The sequence below is a fragment of the Phascolarctos cinereus genome, unplaced genomic scaffold (genome assembly GCF_003287225.1).
Source record: "Phascolarctos cinereus isolate Bilbo 61053 unplaced genomic scaffold, phaCin_HiC Scaffold_5;HRSCAF=322, whole genome shotgun sequence".
Taxonomy (NCBI): domain Eukaryota; kingdom Metazoa; phylum Chordata; class Mammalia; order Diprotodontia; family Phascolarctidae; genus Phascolarctos; species Phascolarctos cinereus.
In genome coordinates this window covers 286,970,511-286,994,235 of record NW_027555958.1, presented here as the reverse complement: position 1 = coordinate 286,994,235, position 23,725 = coordinate 286,970,511, and the positions used below count along the sequence as shown (strand labels likewise).

The following is a 23,725-nucleotide window of genomic DNA, read 5'->3' as shown; positions in this document are numbered from 1 at the left end:
TCTCTTTTCTTTCTTTTCTCTACACATAGGGTATCACACCCTTACCTGTGGGTGCTCTGCCCAAAGGGAATGTACACTATAATCTCTGAAACTGTTTTTGTTTTTTTCTTTTAAATTCCACCTTAATTCCAAGTCACTCTGGATCTCATTGATTGGCCAACAATAGATCGATCCCTAACCAAGCTCAATCCGGTCACTGTTTGAGCTCTGATTGGCTCACAATGAATGTAAACAGTAATTGTTTCTGTTTTGCCAGAAACCCTGAGGGTCTTCCCCTCCCATATCTATTTTTTTTAAGAGGCCAAGTTTAGCCTCATTTGTTAAGCCTTGATCACCGAATGGGTGCTGCCTCAGTCAAACTGAAACCTGTTAAAGACCTAGCTTGAAAAGGCCAAGGTCTACCCCCTCTCCAGCCACCTTGCATCCCGAGCCATCTCTAGTTGTCCTGATCCATATCTGGCCACTGGACCCAGATGGCTCTGGAGGAGAAAGTGAGACTGATGATTTTGCATAGCTCTCCCTCTCTTAAATCTAATTCACTTGCACTTCATGGCACCAGCTCCCTGATGTTCATTCTTCCAGAAGGAAGGACATACAGTAAGTAGAACTTGAAAGTAGCTATAATTCACAGTGCAGTGCGAGAGGAAATAAACCCGGAAATGGAGCCACCCTGCAACCTGCTTTTTAAAATGCCAAACTAAGGAGTTTGCATTTTATCTCAGAAACCATGGGGAGCCCCCGAACATTTTTTTTTTTAGGCAGTGGGGTTAAGTGACTTGTCCAGGGTCACACAGCTAGTGTCAAGTGTTTGGTCTCAGGCTGCGTTTGAACTCAGGTTCTCCTGACTTCAGGGCCGAGGCTCTATCCACTGTGCCACCTAGCTCCCCTCCCCCCCAACATTCTTAGGCTCTGGAGTAACTGGATGGGACTTGTGCTTTAGGAAAACGATTTTGGGCGTGAACGGTTTGGAGAAAGGTGAGACTACAGAGAGGAAGGAGAGACACTTGGGACGTTACTGCGACGGTCTAGACAAGAGGAGGACTGCATGAGCACATGTTGGGAGCACCCAGAATCAAGACCTGCAGGCACCGAAAGACGCTTCTGCCATCCCGCCCCCGCCCCCGCCAAGCTCATCCCTTTTCCAGATTTCGCAGTCGCAGGTTTCCCTGGCCCCGCCCATCTTCCGAGGAAAGAGGGAAGCCACTTTTTGGCCCGACCCAACTCCCTGAAGGACGAGGTAACCACTAGGAACCCTGGCCCCGCCCAGCTCCCGGAAGGACGGGAGACCACTGGGAGCCATGGCTCCGCCTATCTTCGGAGGGGAGGGGGGGAACCATTCCAGGCCCTGGCCCCGCCCAGCTCCCGGAGGGACTGGGGGGACCCCTCGGAGCCTTGGCCCCGCCGAGCTCCCGGAAGGACGCGGGACCACTCGGAACCATGGCCCCGCCTATCTTCGGAGGGGAGGGGGAACCACTCAGGGCCCTGGCCCCGCCCAGCTCCCGGAAGGGCGGGGGATCCGATCAGTCAGATCCCGCGCTCTTCTCTTGTCCTTTCACCTCCCCTGTCCCTGCTGTTTTTCCGGTGACTCTCGCGAGTTTTGGGGCTCCCAGGCTGGGAGGCTGCAATATGGCGGAAGCCGAAGGGGAGAGCTTGGAGTCCTGGCTGAGTGAGTAACTGCGGCCCCACCCTGGCCCCCCGGGGCTCCCTGGCGGCCTGTCCCTGTCAAGTTCGGGCGTCCGCCAGCCCTCCTCTCACCCTTCCGCCGTTCGTGGCCCCCCACCCCCCCCTCCGGGCCTGGCTGCCTTGGCACCGCTCCGGGCTCTTCGTCCGCCCCCAGCCCCGATGCCCCGGGGACCTGCCGCCCCCTCGGCTTGTCCGGCGGCCTCTAAGACCCGCCCCGTTCCGGCCGGTGCCCCCCGGGGAGCGAGGGGAACTAGGGCCACACACGCACATCCACACTTCTGCGTCCCCAGGGACACACGCCCCTGTCCCAGGGACACACACACACACACCTGTCTTCATCCTGGGCACACACATACATCCCCATCCCGCGGAGAAACACACGGCCCGTTATCCCAGGGACACCCACCGGCACGTACACATACATATAGCATTCCCTGGACACAAAAGAAAATTTAGACAAGAAGATTTGGAAAAGAATTTTGAAAGGGATTGACTCAAAGCAATTGCCCAAAGGGAGAAGAGCAGGGTTTCTTCTTTCTGGAAGGAAGATTAGAGCCCGGCCTATTATGCTTCTTGGGCCTGGATACTTATTCACCTGGATAGCGATAACATCTTCCTTGGAGGCTCCTAGTCACAGTCATTTCTGTGTAGGGAACTACGCTTGCTAGCCCTGGAGTATAACTACAGAAAGTGTCAGTTTTACTTTCCAAATGCAGTACCTTCTACACACCCTTACTAGATCGTAGGATTGTAGATTTACAGCTGGAAGGGACTTCAGAGGTCATCTATCAAAATTCTCTCATTCATAGATGAGGAAACTGAGGCCCAGGGCCACGAATTGACTTGCCCAAGGTCAGACAGGTAGTGTCAGGAATAGGATTTGACAGTTGTATTCTGCCTGTGTTTTTGCAAGGAATGAAATTCTGGAACTTTTTTTTTCAGCAGGTAGGATATGAGGGTTCATTTCAGTAGATATAATGCAGGCAAGGCACCAGGGATACAAAGATAACTATGACACAGTTTCCTTTTGTTAAGCAAGGGAGAGATGCGCTGAGAAATTTGAGGCAGTAGATGTCACTTTCGCCTAGGGGAATCAAAGAAGAATTTATGGAGGAGATAGCATCTTAGTTGAGCCTTAAAGGAAGAGAAAAGAGCTTGAGGCATAAATTTTGTTTTATATGTTTTTTGGGGAGGGGGAGGAAGCATGGTTCCATTCTAGTCTTAGGACATGGTATGTAAGCTATGGGATAGGGCAGAATTAGAAGTGGGGGGGAGGGGCAGGGAACAGAATAGTGCATTTTAACTGTATTGTAAAATATGTGAAAGAGATGTACTATGAGGTAAGGCGGGACAGATAGCTTGAAGTTAGATTATGCAGTTTACTAAAGGGAGTGCAGTCAGGATTTTATTTCATTTAGTGGGGATTAGGAAACTTCTGAAGGTGAGTCTGGTGAATAGTAAGTATAGACTTTGCCATTGGCGCAATCCACTAATGCTTCTGGTTCTGTCTTTAGGAGTGTTAAGTTCAGGTAGAGGCTGGGCAGGTTGGTCATGAGGACAAACTCTGCCACAGAAAAATGATACCTAGACATAGCCCTGCTGTGTCTAAAAAAGATCTCTTTTTTGGAGAGGATTCAGCTGCTGTGCTTCAAGTTGTCATTGGTAATTAAAACATTTTTAAAAGAAAATTATTTATTCCCAGGAAAGTAGCTACCGAATTAGAAACAAGTAGACAAATATTCATTAAGTAAATAGTGGAGTGGATAGAGAATCCAGGTATTGAGTTTCTAGTGTCTTATCATTATTTCATTCTCCACTAGTAAGTGTAACTATTTAAAGAAATGATAATAACATCTTGGCATTTCTTAATATATCCTTTATCTCAAGAGCAATCAGCTGAAAAACATTTGCTAAAGTCTAGTGACCACTTAGAGGATTCGTTTAAATATAATGGAATTACATATTGTGGATATCTTGATGTCTTAGATTTGTTAAAATGGCATTGATTTTACAAAAGTAATGTTTTGCTATAGAAAGCAACCAGTTACTGTTTTCAAGGCACACCAGGGCTGGTGTATAAATCCACAAGTTGAAGTGGAAAGTTTAGGCAGTTATTCAGATAAGTCAAGGGAAAAAGCACATTTGTCTACATTATTTGGACAATATAGTACAGTGGAAAGACCATGGTTCTGTAGTCAGGGGAGTTGGGTTTAAATCCCACCTTCTGATGGAAATGCATGACTCATGTAAGCTAGTGGCTTCTTTCATTTTGAATGGAAAGAAAGCAGTACAAAGTACATTTGCAAACCTGCTGCTGGCTGCAGGCTGATAGTTGTTATGCCTTCTTGATAGATGGGACTGTTCTCTAAGAAGCTTGGTTTTCTCTGCGCACATTTTATTGGGTCTGATGTTCCCAGAATGCTGAAGAGGCATTTTTAAAGCCCTCTGCTGCCTTCAAAGCTTAGCAGGAGGATACATGTTTGATGTACCAGGAAGAAGGGAGCTACCATAGGTATTCAAATGAAATATAGAGGACTGATTAAAGAACTGGAAAACTGAAATCCAAACAAGAAACTTGAGCCTTGAGAGAAGAACATTCCGGTAAAATGTAAACTTTGAAAGCAAGGACTCCTTTCTCCCTCCCTTCTTTCCTTCTTTCTCTCCCTCCTTCTCTCCTAGCTGAAAAAGATCTACCAAGATTTTTATAACAAACTTGCACCATCAAGGACACAATAACAGCATAGATTCAGACATGCTTATAAGGGAGATAGATCTGGCCCTAAAGAGACAAAGTTGGAAAAACAAGCAGAGGTGGACCAAATAGAGGAGACTTCCATTTTGGAGGCAGTCCAATTGTGAAGTCATTGAGGGATTGATTCACCAGGTATTTAATGGAGAGGATGATACCAAATCTAAACAAAAATCTCTGATCTTACTATGAAAAAAAGTGACCTAGAGAACATCAGCAACTTCTGACACGTATGCTTACACTGTGCACAAATCAAAGGCATCCTTTGGTGGGGACCAATCAGACTTTTGCTAGCAATATTCTATAGTGGACCACACATCTTTATCATTTCTTAGTTCACTGAAAAAATGTAGATCCTGCTATGTTTAGTGTTTGTTAATTATGAAAAGCAGTTGATTCAGTAAAGCTAAATGTATCTTTAAAGGTTGTCTTCTATCCATACTTCCAAAATCATTCAAATAGTCTTGAATGATATGACAACAGAAATAACTGTTCAGGGATACATTGATCTTAAACACAAGGTGAGGCGTAAAATGGAGAGGTGCATGGTCAGTAAAAACCGTGGAGAGTAGATATGCAGCAGTTGGAGAGAGATTCCCTTAAGTGGTGAGATTCTTCAGATGCTCTTGTGAACACACACTGATTGTATCAAGTCCTGGGATATTGCAGAGCCTCCTAGGAAAACTCTGTCACCATTCAGAAGAGTTTCCCCTGACCATCCACAAAGGAAAGATCAATGAATAAAGGATCTCTTGTTCATCTTAGTTATCCATTTGTATCTGTTTGTGGGACAGGTAGTACAAATGTTCACTGAGCTAAACGCTAGGAAAGGAATGGGCTGGGTTGCCTTTATGAAATGACAGAGCTCCTTTTGTGACCCCTAACTACTTCTGTAAATAAAGGCTCGTCTTTTTAATATCAGTCTTCTTTCAAGGTTATAAACTGAAAGACAACACAGCAGTCTCCAAATAATTAAAAATTACTTATCACACAGAACCGTGGAGAAGAATATATGGGTGTGAACAGGCTGCAACATACGAACAATGAGAAGCTTCAAAGAATAGGAATAAAGGGCGTTATAGGGGAATGTGTGATGAGAGATGATAGGGTGGTCACATGTCAAGAGGGAGGGGCGACAGAAGGGCAGGCTGAATATTCTGCTGATATCTTTGAGTTGTCTGGAGAAAGCCGGGACGGTTTCCAGCCTGTTGGGTGGACCTCCTGTGGCAAGCTCAAGGGAGAACATAATTAAGGCAGATAGGTGTGGATGGCTTGTGCACTGAACTACAACATTAGAAGAAATATACAAACCAGTGTGATCACAGGGCCATTTGAGTCTGCCTAGCTTCTTGGAATCGCCTTGCAATTTAACCAGTATGTATCAAGCCATATATGCCAGGCATAGTGCTAGATGACCATAGGCACTTGTGTGATGGACAAGTAAAATAATTCACTTATAGTGACACTACGGATTAGATGATTATGATGATGAGGCCTCTGAGCCTCATACCAGGATCTGCTGTGCTTTCCTGGCGAGGGAGAGCTGTATTGATATAAATACATTATCTTCACAGTAACCAGGTAAATGTCACTACACTTTCTGCCTGCTTAAAAATCTTTACTTGCCCATATTTCCTCTCCCATAAAATGAAATTATGTAGCTTGAGGTTGAAAGTCCTCTCCAGTCTGGTTCTCATCAGACTTTCCAAGCTTATTTCTTACTGCTACTCTTCCCTCCTCCACCTTTACGTGCTTTACATTTCAGCCAAACTAGCCATTCCCCATCTCAACCTCTACACTGATTTTTTAATCATGTTACTCCTCTTCTCAGAAACTTATATTTGTTCAATTTTTTTAAAGTCTTAAATTTCCATTCGCCTTTATGGCTATCAAGGCTCTTTATAATGTGACTCTACCCTACCGAACATTTCTCACTATTTCCCTATTCTGCTGTAGTGAGGCTGGTCTTCTCCCCTTCCCATTAGCATGCCTTGTTCAGGCCTACCCCTGTGTTTGGAATGGATGTAAGTAAAGAGCAATAGAGAGGACCCAGGACCCAGGTTTCAGTCTGGGGTGACTGGAACTGTGGTGGTACTACTAACAGAAATTAGAAATCAGGAAGGATTTTTATTTTGTGAGAGGACAATATGTTGAATTTTCTTACCATATAATTTAATTTTTTATTGTATGCTAATGATTTCATGTGTTTAAGTTCATTGCTCTCAAGGAATTTATACTGTACAATACTTAGTATTCTATAGTACAGTCTGTATCTTTGCCTCTGCTTAGTTCTAAATCATTTGTTGTGCAGTGTCTGGAGTAGTTTGAGCAGGAAATGAACTTGTCACTTTTGGATTAGTTTTGGATTTGGTTATTAGATAGTAAGTAGACTGATGGCCAAGGCTACTCCTCACATAACTACTAAGCTCTTAAAAATGTATCCTTTATGCTATTCATTGTATCGCTAAGGCCCCAAAGACTACCAAAATTAGTAATGTAATTAAACAGAAAATCATCATAGAAAATGTCTGAATGCAGATACAGAAGAGAATGAGGTTTTTAGAAGAGATCTGGAAATAGATGGAGTCTGTGAGTCAGAGCAGTAAAATGGAAGGGGGGTCAGTGTTCGATTGTAGGAGCTGCAGAACAGAGGGCTGGTATGTGCTTGGTTAAGGCAACAGTGTATTTGTGAGGAGGGAGAAAGGAGGAGAGAGGGTCTCAGATTTATTTTTTAAATTGATTTAAATTATTCAATCTTGGATCCTCGGAGAACAATGACAGAAGGCATTTAGAAATGGGGCCCTTTTGTGCATGTGTGTAGGCATATTGCAGCTCTGAAATGCAAGAGAGGTTGATACTTTTTAAAAAATCTCATCATAAACAATAGCCATCAACAAAAACAAACATACAAAACAGTGGGCAAAATCTCTTAACTTTTAATAAGTCAGGACCAAAGGAATTAAGAAGCAGAGAAAATGCTTTTGTTTTCTATCTCCATCCAGACCTGCCTGAAGTTCTACTTTTGGCCCTATTTGTAATCCGTGTGTGTATAGTTCTTGTATAGCTGCTTTTGCTTTGTGTCCCCTAATTTAGGCTATTAGCTTTCCTTACCTATTTCATATTTTCTGTTTTTATGTCATAATATTCCATTTTATTAACATACCTTAATTCAGCAAGCATTTATTACATACCTGCTAAATGCTAGGCACTGTGCTATGTGTTAGAGATACAGACAGAAATTCCAAACAGTCCTTGTTCTCATGTCAGGGAATGTAAATTCTTTTGGAAGAAACAACGGTGTGTTCAGATGAGTAAGTACAAAGTATATACAAAGTAAATTTCGAATGGTTGTAGGTGAGAAGGGCACAAACAGCTGTGGGGAGGCTCACTACCTCATATAGTCAGTAGGACCCAGGCTGTGCTTAGAAGGCAGTTTGGGATTCAGAGAAGGCTGAGCCATTCCAGCTTGTCCATAGGCTTTAAAAGAGAAGGAAGAAAGTCATGTGCAAGAAACAGGCGACTAAGCCTATTCGGCTGGAATGTGAAGTATCTGTGTTGGGAGAGAAGGGTAATATGTAATAAGTCTGGAAACAGAGGTTGAAGCTTGACACAGGTAATATACAATTTATGTTCATTTCATGTTGTTGACTGATGGCCTGTGTCTTTAGATGCCCTCTGGAGAGTTGTTTTGTGAATGAATTAATGAATCATTTGTTAAAGGCTTATTATGTGCAAAGCATAGTGGTGATACATACAGAAAAACAAGACTGTTCTTGCTCTCAGGGAGGTCACATTCTAATGGAAACAGCACACGTAGAAAAGTTTCAGCAGCGAGTCACATGGAAAGGTCCCATAGCCTTTAGAGTATATTGACAAAGCAGATAGTAATACTTCTTTAATGTTATTTCTACTGACAAAATCATATCAGTTTCTGATACGGAAACATTTGACAGTGCCAAAGACCTAGGGAACAAGAACTTTCTCTTGTGGGTCTTCAGTAGTTATGGCTGTAGCACCTGCAGGAGCAGTTGCCAGGCTGGATCACCACAGGGGGCTGCTCCCAGGATGATGATGGCTGAAGGCAGTGGGCTGGAAGCATTGCCAGGGCTCTTGGGTTCAGGGTCTGAGGGGAGGAGGTAGCTGTAGTGTTTTGACTTGCCTGGCACATGTTGTGTCTTTTTTCTTCTTCAGGGTGCCCTCTTGCTTCAGCTAGGTTGGTTTGTTTACTCTGGGAGTGGCAGTTGGTAGGGATGGCTCACCCCTTCTCCATATTCTGGATTAATGACTGTGAGGGTCAGTCTGGAAGCAGATCTGATGATCAGGGTATTCCCACTCCCAGGGCCCTGGCGCTTATCCATTGGTGGCATTTGGTCAGCAGTGGCTGCTGGTGGTAATGTAGAAGATGGGCCTATTTTCCACAATGATTTTTCCACTGGATGGCTGTGGTGGATGGGCTAGAAGCAAGTAAAGTGGTTTGGGATGGGTGCTACTCTTTCCAATGCCCTGGGGCTCAGGGTTGTGGGCTGTCTCCAATTTTTGGACATATATTTCCTTTACAATATTTTTTTTTGTTACAATGGAACAGCTATAAATAATTTTGTGGTGATATGATGGCCTGTTTATCAAACAAGGTGAGTTAAAGGTAGGGGGTCATGGGGGATTTTAGCAAAGGTGGGAACATAAGTGAAGGTCTTGTTGGGGTCTTTGTTCCAAAGATGTGACAGACAGTTTTCCAGGCTAAGGAAGAATACTGCTTAATCCAGTAGATACTAAATAAATGTCTGTTACTTATGATGGTGGTCCAGAAATTTATCATGTACTTTGTATTTTATCCTGACATCAGAGTCTATCAGTGGAGCACAAAGGCTGTCCAGAAGTTACCCCTTGCTTTCACTCTGTGACCAGCTTGTTGTCTTTTGTGATCATTCATTTCTTTGACATTTTTATCTCTGGCTTTTCTTTGTAGTTCTTTATTCATTGTGTTGTAATGTGCTCATACTTACTGTGTACCTTTCCATTGCCCATTGAGTGATCCTTATAGTTAATTCTTCAGACTGTAGCATTCCATGATTTGCATATTGGATGAACCCCCTGTGGCTGGCAGACTTGTTAGAAGACATGAACAAGAGTCACTGAGGATGAATAAGTATGAATGGCAGTGATCTGTGACCTTGGAGGGACAGCCACATCAGTACGGTCACAGGTCCTTCAGAGTATGAATATTCTGTCAGCAGGACTGCCAGTCTATTTATAAAGTGATAATAAGCAGCTCGAGTGGCTCCTCAAATCTATTATACACTGATCCTAAGGCTTCTTGTCATGTGAGAACTTTGGGCATCTCAGCCAAATTAATGATATAAAACAGCACCTCTGCGAGAGACTCAGGGTTACTGTGCAAGTTAGCAATCAGCAGATCACTTTGGAAAATGAATTCCAGTCATTTGTTTATTGAGTAGATTGGACTAGATAAGCTCTAAGGTTCTTCTCAGTTCTGTGATTCTTTGTTTTTGTTATTAGGCAATTGAGGAAGTTAATTTCACTTTCTCATTGGTCTGACACTTTGAAGAAGGTCCTGCTGCTTTTTGTTTGTTTGTTTGTTTCCCCAGTGTAGAGGACAAGCAGTTATTTTCAGTTTATTTCAAAATATCCACCCAGACCATCAGGATTTTGCCCTAATGGCTTAAAAGAATGTTACCAGACAGAATGCTAAAAATTGGGGTATCCATAAATACTATACTATTACATAATATTAATACAAAAATACTGTTCGGGGTAGCTAGGTAGATAGAGCTCTGGCCTTGGAGTCAGGAGGACCTGACTTCAAATCTAGCCTCAGACACTTGACACTTACTAGCTGTGTGACCCTGGGCAAGTCACTTAACCCCGATTGCCTCACACACCCCTCTCTCACCTAAAAAAAAATTTTTTTAAAGGCAAAAATTTCTTGTCCAATGACTAAAACGATCCCAGAACCACAGCTTTTCCTAAACCAAAAAGTAGAGATCACAGTTAGGGTTTAGTAATCAGAACAAAGAATACTTGGAGTGGGGGAGCAGAGGAAGGAAATAAGGAAATCTGTGTTAGAGGTTAAAAAATGTTCAGTTGAGGAGGTTTTTCAAAATTTCTCAGTCTCATTCTTCTGTTCTCAGCACCTGTAGAAATCTGGCATGAGAAAGCAAGGATGTTTTCAAAGGCTATTCCTCTGCAGCCTGACATATGCTTTCCAAACCTGATTCCTCATTTAGCATACAGCTTTGGAGTGTGTTCAGGCACAATCAAGATCTGATTCCAGGTAGGGTATGAGACTAGAAGCTTTGAAAATATTTAACAAAATGTCTCAGCTGGGTGCTGCTGTTGCTATTGCAGTCATCATCTTCAGGGTACCAGGAAAAGGAAAAATCAAATCAGAGATTATGGGAAACTCATTTAGAAGCTTGATGTCATTCAACATTGTTAACCACTGTGGCAGAGACTTGGCTTTAGTGTCTGGTGATTGTGGAGACTTGAGCTAATACTTTCTTATAAGGCGCTGACATTAACTCATAGATATTTCAAAGTGTCTTCCTCATTGTGAGATAGGGACTATTATTATCCTCCTTTTACAGATAAGAAAACTGAGGCATAGAGTAGTTAAATAACCTGTGAGGCAGTATGGCTACAGACTGGTTAGAGGGCTGGGCCTGGAGTCAGGGAAACCTATATTTGAATCCCATCTCAGATGGGATTGTCAGCTGTGCAACTCTGGGCAAGTCACTGAAACTCTCTGGGCCTTAGTTTGCTCGTCTGTAAAATGAGGAGGTTGGATTTCGTGACTTTTGAGGTCTCTTTCGTTCTAAATCTACAGGCCTATGACTTACCCCCGGTGACACCAATATTCAGTGTTCCTGCCACCCCAAGAGGGTAGGGTCTGTTTTTATCTTTGTGGCACAAGTACCTAGGACAGTGCCTGGCATGTGATTAACAAATGTTGAAGTGAAATATCAGAACTGGGACTTGCCTTCTGCCATTAATGCCAGTGTACTTTCCACTCCACCATACTAGGTTGCTCTGCAGGTGACATTCTAGGGAAAACCCAGTTCAGAGCTTCTTTGATGCCCTCTTCCTTTCTGCAGTTTTCAGTGAGCCTCTCCTGAGATGGTTGATTTTTGACAGACCTTTTTAAAGACTGAATCGTTGTTTAAGTAGTGCCACTTGGCTTCAGTAAGCGTCTTGCAGCCTCAACTCCTGTCTCCTCTTTGACTTCATATTTTATACATCTCTGCATAGCTATATTTTCAAATGTACATTCATCTTTAGTTAATACATTTGTGTTTATGGTGTACATATGTTTGGATTTTAATCACTTATGTTTTAGATAAGTGTTTATTGCATTTTTCCTATTAGACAATAAGTATCATGAAGGCAAATAAAAATTTATTTTTCCTCTGTAACTCTCCAGTGCACCTGTTAGAAAACTGTGCATAGAAAACGGTGTTCAGAATGACATCGTTAATTGACCGACTGGTCTGATGAAATTATGCTGATATAGTTGTTAGAAAGGGAGTTTGGAAGCCTATCAGCAGCCAGAGATGGAATCTTACCTACATATGATATTATTTTCTCTTCTACGCCTGTATTCATCATAAAAATTTTCCTCTTCTCCTTTTTTGTACAAAGATAAAGCCACCAATCCTTCCAACCGCCAGGAGGACTGGGAGTATATCATTGGCTTTTGTGATCAGATCAACAAGGAGCTTGAAGGGTGAGTCCCAAAGCTGTGGAAGGTACCTAGGTAGGTGAGAACTAGATCTCTTATTTAAGAAAATCAAAGGCTTTGGTTCAGGAGGGCTAGCTAGGGATTTATGGTTTAATCGTGATCAACAGTGTGGGTTGCTTATGTTTTTCAGGCCTCAGATTGCTGTCCGGCTGCTGGCTCACAAAATCCAGTCCCCTCAGGAATGGGAGGCAGTCCAAGCCTTAACAGTAGGTAGCATTTCTTCTTTTCTGAAACTCCAAGTCCACTGGAGTGAGGGCTTCTCATTTGGTGGGGTGTAATGACCAGAGTGAGCATTTATTTCTCTCTCCTTATCTAAGGCCATTCATTGGGCCTCCCACAACTTAGGGCCTGAAAGCTTGCTTTTTTGTGGAAAAAATTGGTTTCTGTGGATCATTATGATCCACTAAATTGAACTGGAAAAATATATCCTGAAGAATATCATCTCCTTGGTGGAAGGAAAGGTTTTGTTTTTGTCTTTGGATCCTCAGTCTAGCACATAATAAATGCTTATTGAACCAAATTGATCCGGATTTGGATTTTTCCCTACTGTCTCACCACAAGAGACTTTATGTAACTCTTTCAGGGAACATGGAATTACAGAATCTGCGAGTTGAAAGTAACAGTAATAATAATAATAACAACACAGAAGCTAAGATTTATATAGTACTTGCTGTATGCCAGGCACTACACTAAGCATTTTACATATTATCTCATTTGATCCTCACAGCTACCTTGTGGGGGAGGTGCTGTTATTATCCCCATTCAGGTCATTTACTTCAGCAGTAATTCCTTCAACAGCATCCCCAACGCGTGGTCATCCAACATTCATTTGAAGGCCTTCGGGAAAGAAGGGTTGCTGTCTGCTACGACAGCCCATTCTACAAGCCTACATACTCCTCTTTGCAGCTTCCATACAGTGGTTCTAGTTCTGTCTTCTGGGGCTAAACGGTATTTAAGCACCTACTTTGTGCAAGGCACTGCGCTCAAAGATAGCTGTTATGCTTAGCTCTTCTCTTTAGGCTGAATATCTCCAGGCCGACTGATCCCCCCCAATATTACTTTGCTGCTCACAAATCTTCAGGGACACCCTATTCTGTGATAAAATACAAACTACTCATCCTGACATTTAAAATCTTCCACAGTCTGGTTTCCACCCATTCTAACCAAATTGGCCATTCCCCAAACTCAGCCTTCCATCTCCAGTCTTTGTGTCTGGAATTTATTCCCCCCTCACTCTCATATGCCCACACTCTCTTCAAGGCTTAGCTCAGGTATCGCTTCTCCCAAAGGCCCATCTCCTAGGTGAGCTTCAATTTTATCTCTTTCTCCCCATCACTTGGAACAGTGCTTTGCACATAATAGGTACTTACTAAATTCTTGTTAAGTTAAATCTATTTTTCATATGACTTCATGGTTCTAGTCCTTTCACTGTCCTGGTTCTCCTATATTTAACATGTTCCAGTTTGAGAATATCAATCCTAATATGTGTATAAAGCCCTCTGCAGGATCTAGTGGGACTGTCACTCCCTCATTCAGGAGCCTTCATTCTGAGTACACTACTGAGGAAGTCACAGGGCTGTTTACTCACTGAAGGTCGCCTGTCATCATGTTGGCTTTTTGGATGTTTTGTTGTATCGTTGACTTGTAGAGAGTTGGCAGCCTGCTAAAAACCCCAGATCATTTGTACGCAGACTGTTTTCTAGCTGTGCCTCCCTCTTGGTCCACATTCACACCTCTCTCTCACCTGGCCACAGGTGCTGGAAGCGTGTATGAAGAACTGCGGGAGGAGGTTTCATAATGAAGTGGGGAAGTTCCGTTTTTTGAATGAGTTAATCAAAGTCGTCTCTCCCAAGGTCAGTTAGCAGTTGTTTGTCTTACTTCTTAGTAACATCCTTTGTTCTTTCCCTGTACCCTGCTTCATCAGCTTTGCCTAGACAACCAATATCTCCTCCAAGAAACAGGGTTCCTCTATTTTTTTCTGGTTGAGAATAAGCACTTTGTGGAGCCTAGGGACAACCTTTTTCTGATAAATTCCCAGTTGAAACTAAGAAGTGTGTGAGAGGATAAGTGTTCCTTTTTAAGAGGCCTGTTACCTCTAGATTCCTGGGTTTTGGCAGGCTTCAGTTGTTACTCGTGTGACTCATAAAATGCCTGATTGGGTATCCCCCCTTCACATGCTGGCCTTCTGGGGTAGGTCCTGTTGAGTCAGTGTCACTTAGCTTTGAACACTGCCACGAGGGGCCATTGGGACCCATTATCTCTTACTAAAGAAATTCTGTTGGTTTTTTTTTTTTGGCTAGGCAATGGGGTTAAGTGACTTGCCCAAGGTCACACAGCTAGTTAAGTGTTATGTGTCTGAGGCCGGATTTGAACTCAGGTCATCCTGAATTCAGGGCCGGTGCTCTGTCCACTGCACCACCTAGCTGCCCCAAGAAATTCCCTTTAACTCCTTCAAGATAAAATACAGTTGTGTTTCTGGCAGATTATGCATGGAAATGCAGTGACAAGAACTCCCGGCCCCTGCCTAACCACAGGCTGTATCCCAGATTGATACAGATATGCCACAGGTAGTTTCCTCTCTTATCCCTCCTCCTCTTTCTCTCACACATACTTCTAAAACCTGCTGTCTTTCAGTAGGCTTGAGGACTAGAGATAATTAGCAACCAGTTAATCACAGTAAAGAGTCGTACCACTTTTCCTGCCTTCAGAATGCAGTTACTAGATTTTCCTGTCTTACTTTTACTCTCAGTACTTAGGGGACAGGATCTCAGAGAAGGTGAAAGCCAAAGTCATTGAACTGCTGTACAGCTGGACAGTGGCCCTGCCAGAAGAGTCGAAAATCAAGGATGCTTACCAGATGCTTAAGAGACAGGGTGAGTGTCTCATTGCATTCACTTTTCCTTTCCCTCCAGAGCAGGTAGTAGGAAGTTGAATCTCAGCAGAGTGAAGGGGCTTAGAACATCACCCAGATCAGGGTTGGAGAATCTGCAGCCTTGAGGCCACGTGTGGCCCTTTGACTGAATCTGAACTTCACAGAACAAATCATTTTATTAACATGTGGCCTTGAGGCTGCAGGTTCCCTACCCCTGACCCAGATCCTTTGTCCTAAGATTCCCTTATATCTCCTTAAAGAGGCAGTGGGCAGTTCAGGTTGATGGGAAAGAACACAGCACTTGGAGTCAGGAAACTGGGTTAGAGCCCCATCTCTGGCACTTTCTGGCTCTAATCCTGATCAGTCACTTCTTAATTGCTCTGGCTGTCAGTTACATCATATGTAAAATAGAGATTAAATAAGACCTCACCTGGCTTTTGTGAGGAAATTTTTTCCTTGACTGTTAAAGTGCTATTTAAATGTGGATTATTACTATTATTTGAAAGAACTTAGGTTATTGAAGTAGTTGCATTCATCCCCACAAAGGTGGGATGTGAGAAGTATTCTCTGTGCCATTAACTACCCTTCTTGTTGATCTGATTCTTAGGGATAGCATTCATGCTTTTAATGAGGGAGAGGAAAGAAGGAAAGTTGTTGTCCTTGGTATCAGTGAACACCCTTATTCTATGGCTCTTATTTCAGGGATTGTGCAGTCTGACCCACTGATTCCTATGGACCGGACACTTATCCCCTTCCCACCACCTCGTCCCAAGAATCCTGTTTTTGATGATGAGGAGAAATCCAAGGTGAGGGACAGTCTGAATACGGGAATCTTGGCAATCCAGGGTCAGGAATGGCTAAGCCAGGGGTGGGGAACCTCTGGCCTCGAGGCCACATGTGGCCTTCTAGGTCCTTGAGGGCAGCCCTTTGACTGAATCCAAACTTCATAGAACAAATCCTTTTATTAATGCTTTATTCTATGAAGTTTGGATTCAGTCAAGGGCCGCCCTTGAGGACCTAGAAAGCTACATATGGCCTCGAGGCCGCAGGTTCCCCTCTCCTGGGCTAAGCAATAAGAAGTCAAGTACTAGAGTCACTCTATAGCGACTCGAGCCTTGATCTCATCTCTGATATCCTCTTCTTTCAGCTCTTAGCCAAGCTGTTGAAAAGCAAAAATCCAGATGACCTCCAGGAGGCCAACAAGTTAATCAAATCCATGGTGAAGGAGGTGAGCACACCTTAATGCTTTGATGTAGCAGTGAAAGTGGTCATGAAGCAACAGTCTCTTTCCTTCTCAACATTAGGCTTCACTTGTTGATCCTTGACACCAGCTTCTCACTGTGTGTGAATAATGTCTTGGTCTTGAGGGAAGTCTTTGTTGATGAGAAGGATTAATATTCTCCTGTCTGAAGAGGGTGGAATTAGGGAAGCAAGATCAGATTGGGTCAGGTACCCAAATTCACACATAGTAATGCCCTTTAGAAGTAAAATTCTCAGGGCAAAGGCTGAAGAGCCTTTCCTGCCATAGTTAGTATCCTGGGGCTCACAACTGAACCCTGAGTGAAATTCTGGGAGGTAGGGAGATAACTGCATTGAAGATTTTTGTTGTTCCTTTCATTTACATTTTTGCAGTCATTGTCTGTAATTTTCATGGTTCAGTTTACTTCACTTTGTATCAGTTCCTGTGTTTCCAGTTCCTACAATTCTCTGTATTTATTGTTTAAATTTGTGTGCCATAATTTGTTTAGCAGTGCACATGTCAGTAGGCATCCACTTGGTTTTTTAGTTTTTTTGCACTACAAAAAGTGTTATGTATTTTGGTACATGTGGGACCTTTCTTTTTATCATTGATCTCGTTGGGGCACATGCCTAGCAGTAGGAACTCTGGATGAAAGGATAGGGACAATTAGTTGATTTCTTAGCATAATTCTAAATTGCTTTCCAGAATGTTCATATGTGTGGAGACAAATAGCATTTTAGTGTGCTTATCTTTTTCTTTTTATAATTTTATTATTATTATTTTTATTATTTATAGTTTGCCTGCCTTTTCACAACCTTTTCAATATTAATTATGTCTTTTGTCCTCTTTGCCCATTTTTGGGGTGAGAGGTGAAACTTTAGTTGCTTTTATTTGCATTTCTCTTTTTTTGTTTTTGTTTTTGTCTTTTTTAGGCAATTTGGGGTTAAGTGACTTGCCCAGGGTCACACAGCTAGTAAGTGTCAAGTGTTTGGTCTGAGGCCGGATTTGAACTCAGGTCCTCCTGACTTCAGGGCCGGTGCTCTATCCACTGTGCCACTAGCTGCCCCTTCATTTGCATTTCTCAACATTGTAAGTGGATAGAACAATAAAAAAAAATTTTAAACTGATGTTGTGAAATTGTGACTAATCTTGGTCCAAAGAAGAAAAATGAGAATCTACCTCCCTCCCTTCCTTTTAGAGGTGGGGGATTCTATAGGTGGGGAGCACTACATATTAATAATAGGACTTGATGTATTAGTTTCACTTATCTTTTTTTTTTTAAATCTAGGCAATTGGGGTTGAGTTGCCCGGGGTCACGCAGCTATTAAGTGTCAGGTGTTTGGTCTGAGGCCGATTTTGAACACAGGTCCTCCTGACTTTAGGGCTGGTGCTTTATCCACTGCGCCACCTAGCTGCCCCCTGGTTTTGTTTTTTTTTATAACAGATGGCTACCTGGGAAGGAATGGCTATAGTGGGAAATGGAGGTGTTGTAAAAGCAAAATATAAAAAAAAAATTTTCAAAATTTAAGTCGCTGGTGACTGGAGTTTAAAAAAAACCATCTCTATCCTTTCTTGATTCAGGATGAAGCTAGGATCCAGAAAGTGACAAAACGACTACATACTTTAGAGGAAGTCAGCAACAATGTAAAACTTCTTAATGAGATGCTGGTTCATTATAGTAAGGAGGAGTCATCAGAGGCAGATAAAGAACTCATGAAGGTAATCACATTTAGTAGAAGGACTAAAAATCATGGGCTATTTCTAATTGAAGGCAAGAGACCGTCAGCTAATCCATTGGCTATTTGATGACTCATGCTCAACTTGCATCCTGAGTCCCTTATAAATCTAAAACAAGTCTTGGTTACAAAGCCAGTAACAGACTTTCCCCCCCAACTCCTGAACAGTGCAGTCCATCCATGTTCAGGTACTACAAATATTTTTTAGTACCAGAGCTTAGCAGCATTAGGCAGGTAGTTCAGTAGAAGGTGCACTAGTCTGGGAATTTAAAAAAATGCATCCTAGTTCTGGTTCAGTTATTAACTAGAGCTGTGTAACCTCGGAAAAATAACTTCTCTGTGTCTTAATTTCTCCATCTCTAAAAGCAAGTGGGTTGGATTAGATTTTTAAGGTTCCTTCTAACTACAGATTCTGGGATTATGACTTGGTCTCTCCCAGGAGTTGTATGATCAATGTGAAACCAAGAGGAGAACATTGTTTAAATTGGCCAGTGAGACAGAAGACAATGATAGCAGCTTAGGTAAGTGAGAGAAGTGAGAGATGTGGTCAACAACGAACCCCAACAGTTTGGGTGTTCATAGGGGAGGTATTAACTTAGTGGTATTCTCTTCTCTGCTCCAGGAGACATCCTGCAAGCCAGTGACAATCTTTCACGGGTTATCAACTCCTATAAAAAAATTATTGAAGGACAGGTCATTAATGGTGAGGTGGCTTCCCTAGCCATATCTGCCCCGGAAGGTAAATAACTCAGGTTCTCAAAATCCTGGTGGCTTTTTTCCTCCAGCTCTGCCTTGATTTCATATTCCAAATCCATCTATCATTTACAAATTGCCATGTAGGATCAGGAGAACACTCAGATTCAGCTGCGATGTCCAAAGACAGTGAAAGAACTGAGTAAAAAATCCTTACCTTTGAGAGAGAACAAATGAACCTGTTGGAACCTGCCTTCTCCCTTCCTGCAACTTTTCCCTATAACTTCTGCTGGTCTGGGGTTTGCGAGTGTGTTAGCTTTAGAGTTTTCTTATAACTGTTATACAGTCATCTTCACCACCCTTTTCTCCTCTTCATTCAGGAAGCAACCCCTCCAGTAATGTCAACACTCTGATTGATCTTGCTGAATTGGATATGTCTAGCAGCCCCCCCCTGGTGCCGGCCCCACAACCTGCCCCACCATCCTCAGACATCCCTATCCTTCCACCCCCTCCACGAAGCTGCTCCTCTAGTCAGGCTGAAGCTTCCTCTACGGCCAGCGGTGTGACCAACTCTCTCTCCCTGTTGGATGAAGAACTGTTATGCTTAGGTAAAACCTTTGAGGAGAGGGCTGGATGTCAACCTAGATTTTTGTAGAGGGTCTTGGAAAGAAATGGTAACAAGGGGTGGGAGCAGCTGTCTTATGTTCAGTGATGATATGTGGAATAAAGAGATTCTCTCTCCCCACGCGAATTGCAACAGGTTAGATTTAGGAAAGCCATTAGGAAAGACCTAACTGCAAGATGTTGTTTTCACACCAGTTAGCTTTCAGAGTGCTGCCAAGGAGGGTTTGGAGCTGTGTTATCTGTAGTTACCTGAAAGTTTCTCCTGTGCTCTCCCGGTGGCCTCTCAGAGTACCATCTGCCTGCTCTGCAGGCTGTTCTTGGTTCTCTGCACAGTTCCCATCATCTCGAGGCCTGACTGATGGTGATAGCCTTCAGTTGGGTTCCAAGATGAGGAGGGGTCTTAACCTTACTATGAGTGGAGCTGGCTTTAACGCCCCTGGGCAGTTTTATCCAGTGCTTTTTCCCAACTTCCGACGATTCTGTGTGTTCAGGCCTCTCTGACCCGGCCCCTAATGCTGCTCCAAAAGAGTCAACAGGGAACAGCCAGTGGCACCTGTATCAGGTAGGAGGAGAACATACCCTGGGTGGGCAGGTGATGGGGAAGCCGCTCAGAGAGAGCCCTGCTTCAGTAACCAGTTGGAAGTAGTGTAGGAGAAAGCTGACATCTCCTATTGAATGTTCACTGTGCAACCTTATTCTAAGCACAGTCTGGGGCGAGAATGGAAAGAGCCTGGGTCCTACCCTTTGGGATATCCCAGTTTAGAGGGAAATTTAGGAAAAGAAAATATCGTCACCAGGGGAAAGAAGGGCACAGAGGGTATAGAGTTGTGCCCACTAAATGCCTAGGGGTCCCACATCCCACCATTTTGTGGCACAATAAAGTCAAATGTAGGATTTTTTAGCCCAAAGCTGTTGACTATTGTCTGCAACTCCCAGGGCAGCCCTTTCCTCCAGTCCTCTACACAGCCCTTGAACAGCTCCCCAGCCCCACTGCCTCCTCCCTTTACGGCTCCCGCTACCAAGGCCAGCGTCCCTGCCCCCAACACAGGCTCATTCTTGTTCTCCATGGGACTGGCCACGGCTACACCCCAAAAGGTGGGGCCACCAGCCCCTGGGTACCTCAGCTCAACTGTGGGTGATAGTTCCCTGCACCAGTTGGATGTTCTCAACCAGCTTCTGGAAGAGACCAAAGGGTAATGAATTGGGTAGGGGAGAGGAGGGGGAGTGGTGGTGGTAAAAGATTCCTTAGCAGAGGGAGCAAGATTGGCAGAGAATTGGGGGCTGGTCTTTGGCATCCTGGGGAGGAGCTAGTGTGGGAGTCGGGGTGGGGGGGTCCGGTTTCAGTTTGGAAGATCTGGCTCAGATCTTACAAACTAGAGAATGGCAAAGGGTAGGAGGGACCCTCTCAGAGGTTGGAAAAATCTCTAGTCTCTAAGTAGTGAACTAGGCAGCTTTGGCACCTTCTGTAACTTTGCTTCTGTTCCTTGCCCAGGACATCAGGCATGGTGAAACCTGTCTCTTCTAGCTTTCTCCCTGGGGTCACCTCCTCGATCATCCCCAGCAATGCTCCAGTGGGGCCACCTGGCTCCTTCCCTGCTGGGCCCGGTAGCCCTTTGTTCCAACCACTGCCATTCCAGCAGGGAAGCCCCCTGAAGGGAAACGAACTCTCCCTGACCAATGTCCATGTTCCATTGGAATCTATCAAACCAAGTAGGTATCTTGGCAACTGGGGCTTGGGCATTTTGAGGTGGAAAAGAGCTAAGACTTTTTTACTGAGAACATACATATCTGGGACATTTCTCTTCTGCTGTGGGTTCTGCCCCTTTGAGGTCTTTTCCCCATATGGGAGGAAGATCAAGGTGTCACGCATGAGCTCTCCAAATTTGCCTGTATTCTTTTTCTCCTGTGTAGGCAGTGCTCTTCCAGTGACAGCCTACGACAAAAATGGCTTCCGCATCCTCTTTCATTTTGCCAAGGAGTGCCCACCTGGGCGGCCCGATGTGCTGGTGGTCGTGGTGTCCATGCTGAACACAGCTCCACTACCCGTCAAGAGCATTGTGCTGCAAGCAGCAGTGCCCAAGGTACTTTAGCATTTGCTGCTAGCCCCGGGCCACTTCTTCCCCTTTCCCTCCCCTTCCAGAAGAGGGACTATTTCCTGGGCCATTATAGGAGACAGAATTTGCCTGTGTTCGAAGCATCGAGTCCTAACTTCCCTAACTCTATATGAGTACCATGTAGCTGGATTCCTGTTCCTCTTTATGTAACTGGTATCTTCCCCCACTTCTGCTAGCTAGCTCTCCTGCTGTCAGTAGTTCTCTTCTACTTTTCAGTCCATGAAGGTGAAGCTGCAGCCTCCCTCAGGGATAGAACTATCTCCATTCAACCCTATCCAGCCACCTGCAGCCATAACCCAGGTTATGTTGCTGGCCAACCCACTCAAGGTGAGTTGAGCAAAACCAGAAGTTCTGCCTAGAGCACGTTCTTCATCATTTTCTTCCTCAGAATGTTTTTAAATACATAAAGTAGAATTAAAAAGGAAACCAAGTATATTTAAATGTACTCATCAAAAAAGTTAACCAGGTTAAGAACCCTTAATCTACAGGATGTGACAATCTTATACTGTAGTTTAAGAGCCATATCTAAAGTGCTGAGGCAATGAAAGCTAAAGATGAGAGGTATATTTGACTGCTTAAAGCCTCTCCTAACTGCCTTCAGTAAGAAGAAGGACAGCAAATATTCCTAGTACAATATGAAGATAGGGATTCCTGAAACTAAGTTTCTCACATGCTGTTATTCACTTATTCTGTCCCTCTTCTAGGAGAAGGTAAGGCTGCGTTACAAGCTGACCTTTGCCCTGGGGGATCAGCTCAGCACAGAGGTGGGTGAAGTGGACCAGTTTCCCCCAGTGGATCAGTGGGGAAACCTATGACCTATCAGGACAGCTGTGATCTCTGCCAAGAGGACAAGGGATGCTGCCAGCTACATCAGAAAGGAAGAGGACCACATACGCACCCCAGTGCAGTCCTGCTTTGTTTCTGTGGCCTGACAACGGGGCTTATGGTTTTTCTTTGGAACATGGAAACATGGGCAGTGCTAAACTGGCCACACCTTCTTGGTCTTGAAGGGAACCCTCCCCCATCCACACACTTTTTTCCCCCCTTCTGCTTGGACAAGGCCGAGCCAACTGTCAAGGTGGATGGTTCCCTGTTCTCCTAAGCAATATCTAGCCTGGATCAGTTTCTTCATTACAGTAATGAGGGGAATTCTGCCTGTAGAAAGATTTTCCCACATCTCCTATCCCTAATTAACACCTGGTTTGTTAACCACCACCAAAGTACCCTTGGCACAGGGGGTATTTGGGCCAAAATCCCACAACCACTTCCTCTCAGTATTATAGGCTGAAATCTGATGGGAAATGTAACAGGGGTGATGAACTGTTCTTTCCTCATATATTTCAGGTGTCTGCTGACTATGTGCTACAATTACAACAGAACTAACTAGATAGAATGTGGAAAGATAAGGCAACCAGTGTTCCCCTAGTGCAGGGGGTAGGGGAACATGTGCTAGTTCAAAGCTTGGGCCAGTGAACTCTGGTATAGAAATGATACCTCTTCTCTCTGCTTAGTGCAGAATAAAGAACTGCCTCCCTATCCTGCCACTCAGGCTTTTGAAGAATGCTTCTACACTTTGTAGCACACTTGGATGTATAGAATTAGTAATAACAAGCAAATTGCACTAGATTTTGTCCATGTCCAAAACTACGAGTGGCTGTCTGGCCTCTCATCCCTTTTTGGAATATCTGTTGGCACTATCAGCAAGACAGTGGGTCTGGAGGAAGAAGCAGATGAAAGGAGAGGTTCCTAAGAGCCAAGTTCACCTACCAGCCAACTGGCCCTTGCTGTAAGAACAGGGCTTTACAGCTACCTTTCTGCAAAGGTGGGAAGAAAGAGAACAGATGGTACATCTACCCCAAAGGGTAGCCAACTACATCCCTTCTATTCTTTCCCAGCCATCATTAAAGCTCAATGTAGCTCCTATATGCCCATTTAGAAGGCAGGTTTCTGTTCTTCAGATATGTAAGTGAATCAAACTACAGCTAAGGAACCCAAGCTTTCCTGATGGCTGTGGTGCCCTAGCCAGGAAAGATAGTTTAACTGAGTGGCAATGTAGAAGCTTCAGGCACTGAACCTAATGAATGTATCTTGTTTGTATGTTGAGGTTGCAGCTGAACTACATACATTGTCTCTAAATGCACTGGTTTTGCTGCATGTCAAATAAACATTTTCTGTAGGGTTTGACTCTACCTGGAAGCTTTAAGGTATAAACTTGGTATGTATGTACAGGGGGAAAAGTGTTCCTGGATAGATACAGT

General features: G+C 43.8%; 1 protein-coding gene across 7 annotated transcripts; it reads left to right on the top strand.

The window, feature by feature from the left end:
* Nucleotides 1-778: 778 nt before the first annotated feature.
* Nucleotides 779-23,663, top strand: GGA3 (golgi associated, gamma adaptin ear containing, ARF binding protein 3). Of its 7 annotated transcripts, none has more exons than XM_078155903.1 (17): nucleotides 779-1,237; nucleotides 12,089-12,173; nucleotides 12,319-12,394; nucleotides 13,943-14,041; nucleotides 14,938-15,061; nucleotides 15,763-15,866; nucleotides 16,208-16,288; nucleotides 17,882-18,019; nucleotides 18,476-18,557; nucleotides 18,659-18,775; nucleotides 19,110-19,337; nucleotides 19,845-19,915; nucleotides 20,290-20,546; nucleotides 20,846-21,063; nucleotides 21,265-21,434; nucleotides 21,684-21,794; nucleotides 22,172-23,663. In XM_078155903.1, the coding sequence occupies exons 1-17, from the start codon at nucleotides 1,054-1,056 to the stop codon at nucleotides 22,280-22,282; spliced, it is 2,256 nt and encodes a 751-aa protein (XP_078012029.1). In that variant the 5' UTR covers nucleotides 779-1,053; the 3' UTR covers nucleotides 22,283-23,663. The 7 variants fall into 7 exon arrangements, with proteins under 7 accessions (XP_078012029.1, XP_020858094.1, XP_020858091.1 ...); XM_021002435.2 differs by lacking the exon at nucleotides 779-1,237 and adding an exon at nucleotides 1,246-1,666 and having other exon boundaries at nucleotides 20,449-20,546; XM_021002432.2 differs by lacking the exon at nucleotides 779-1,237 and adding an exon at nucleotides 1,246-1,666 and having other exon boundaries at nucleotides 20,879-21,063.
* The last annotated feature ends 62 nt before the right edge of the window (nucleotides 23,664-23,725 follow it).

Excerpts from the sequence above, each read along its gene's own strand:
- GGA3 (XM_021002431.2), top strand. The coding sequence starts at position 1,438 with ATGGCCCCGCCTATCTTCGGAGGGGAGGGGGAACCACTCAGGGCCCTG. Across the intron at positions 19,338-19,844 it reads TGAAGAACTGTTATGCTTAG|GCCTCTCTGACCCGGCCCCT; the intron begins GTAAAACCTTTG and ends CTGTGTGTTCAG. Across the intron at positions 21,435-21,683 it reads TGCAAGCAGCAGTGCCCAAG|TCCATGAAGGTGAAGCTGCA; the intron begins GTACTTTAGCAT and ends TCTACTTTTCAG.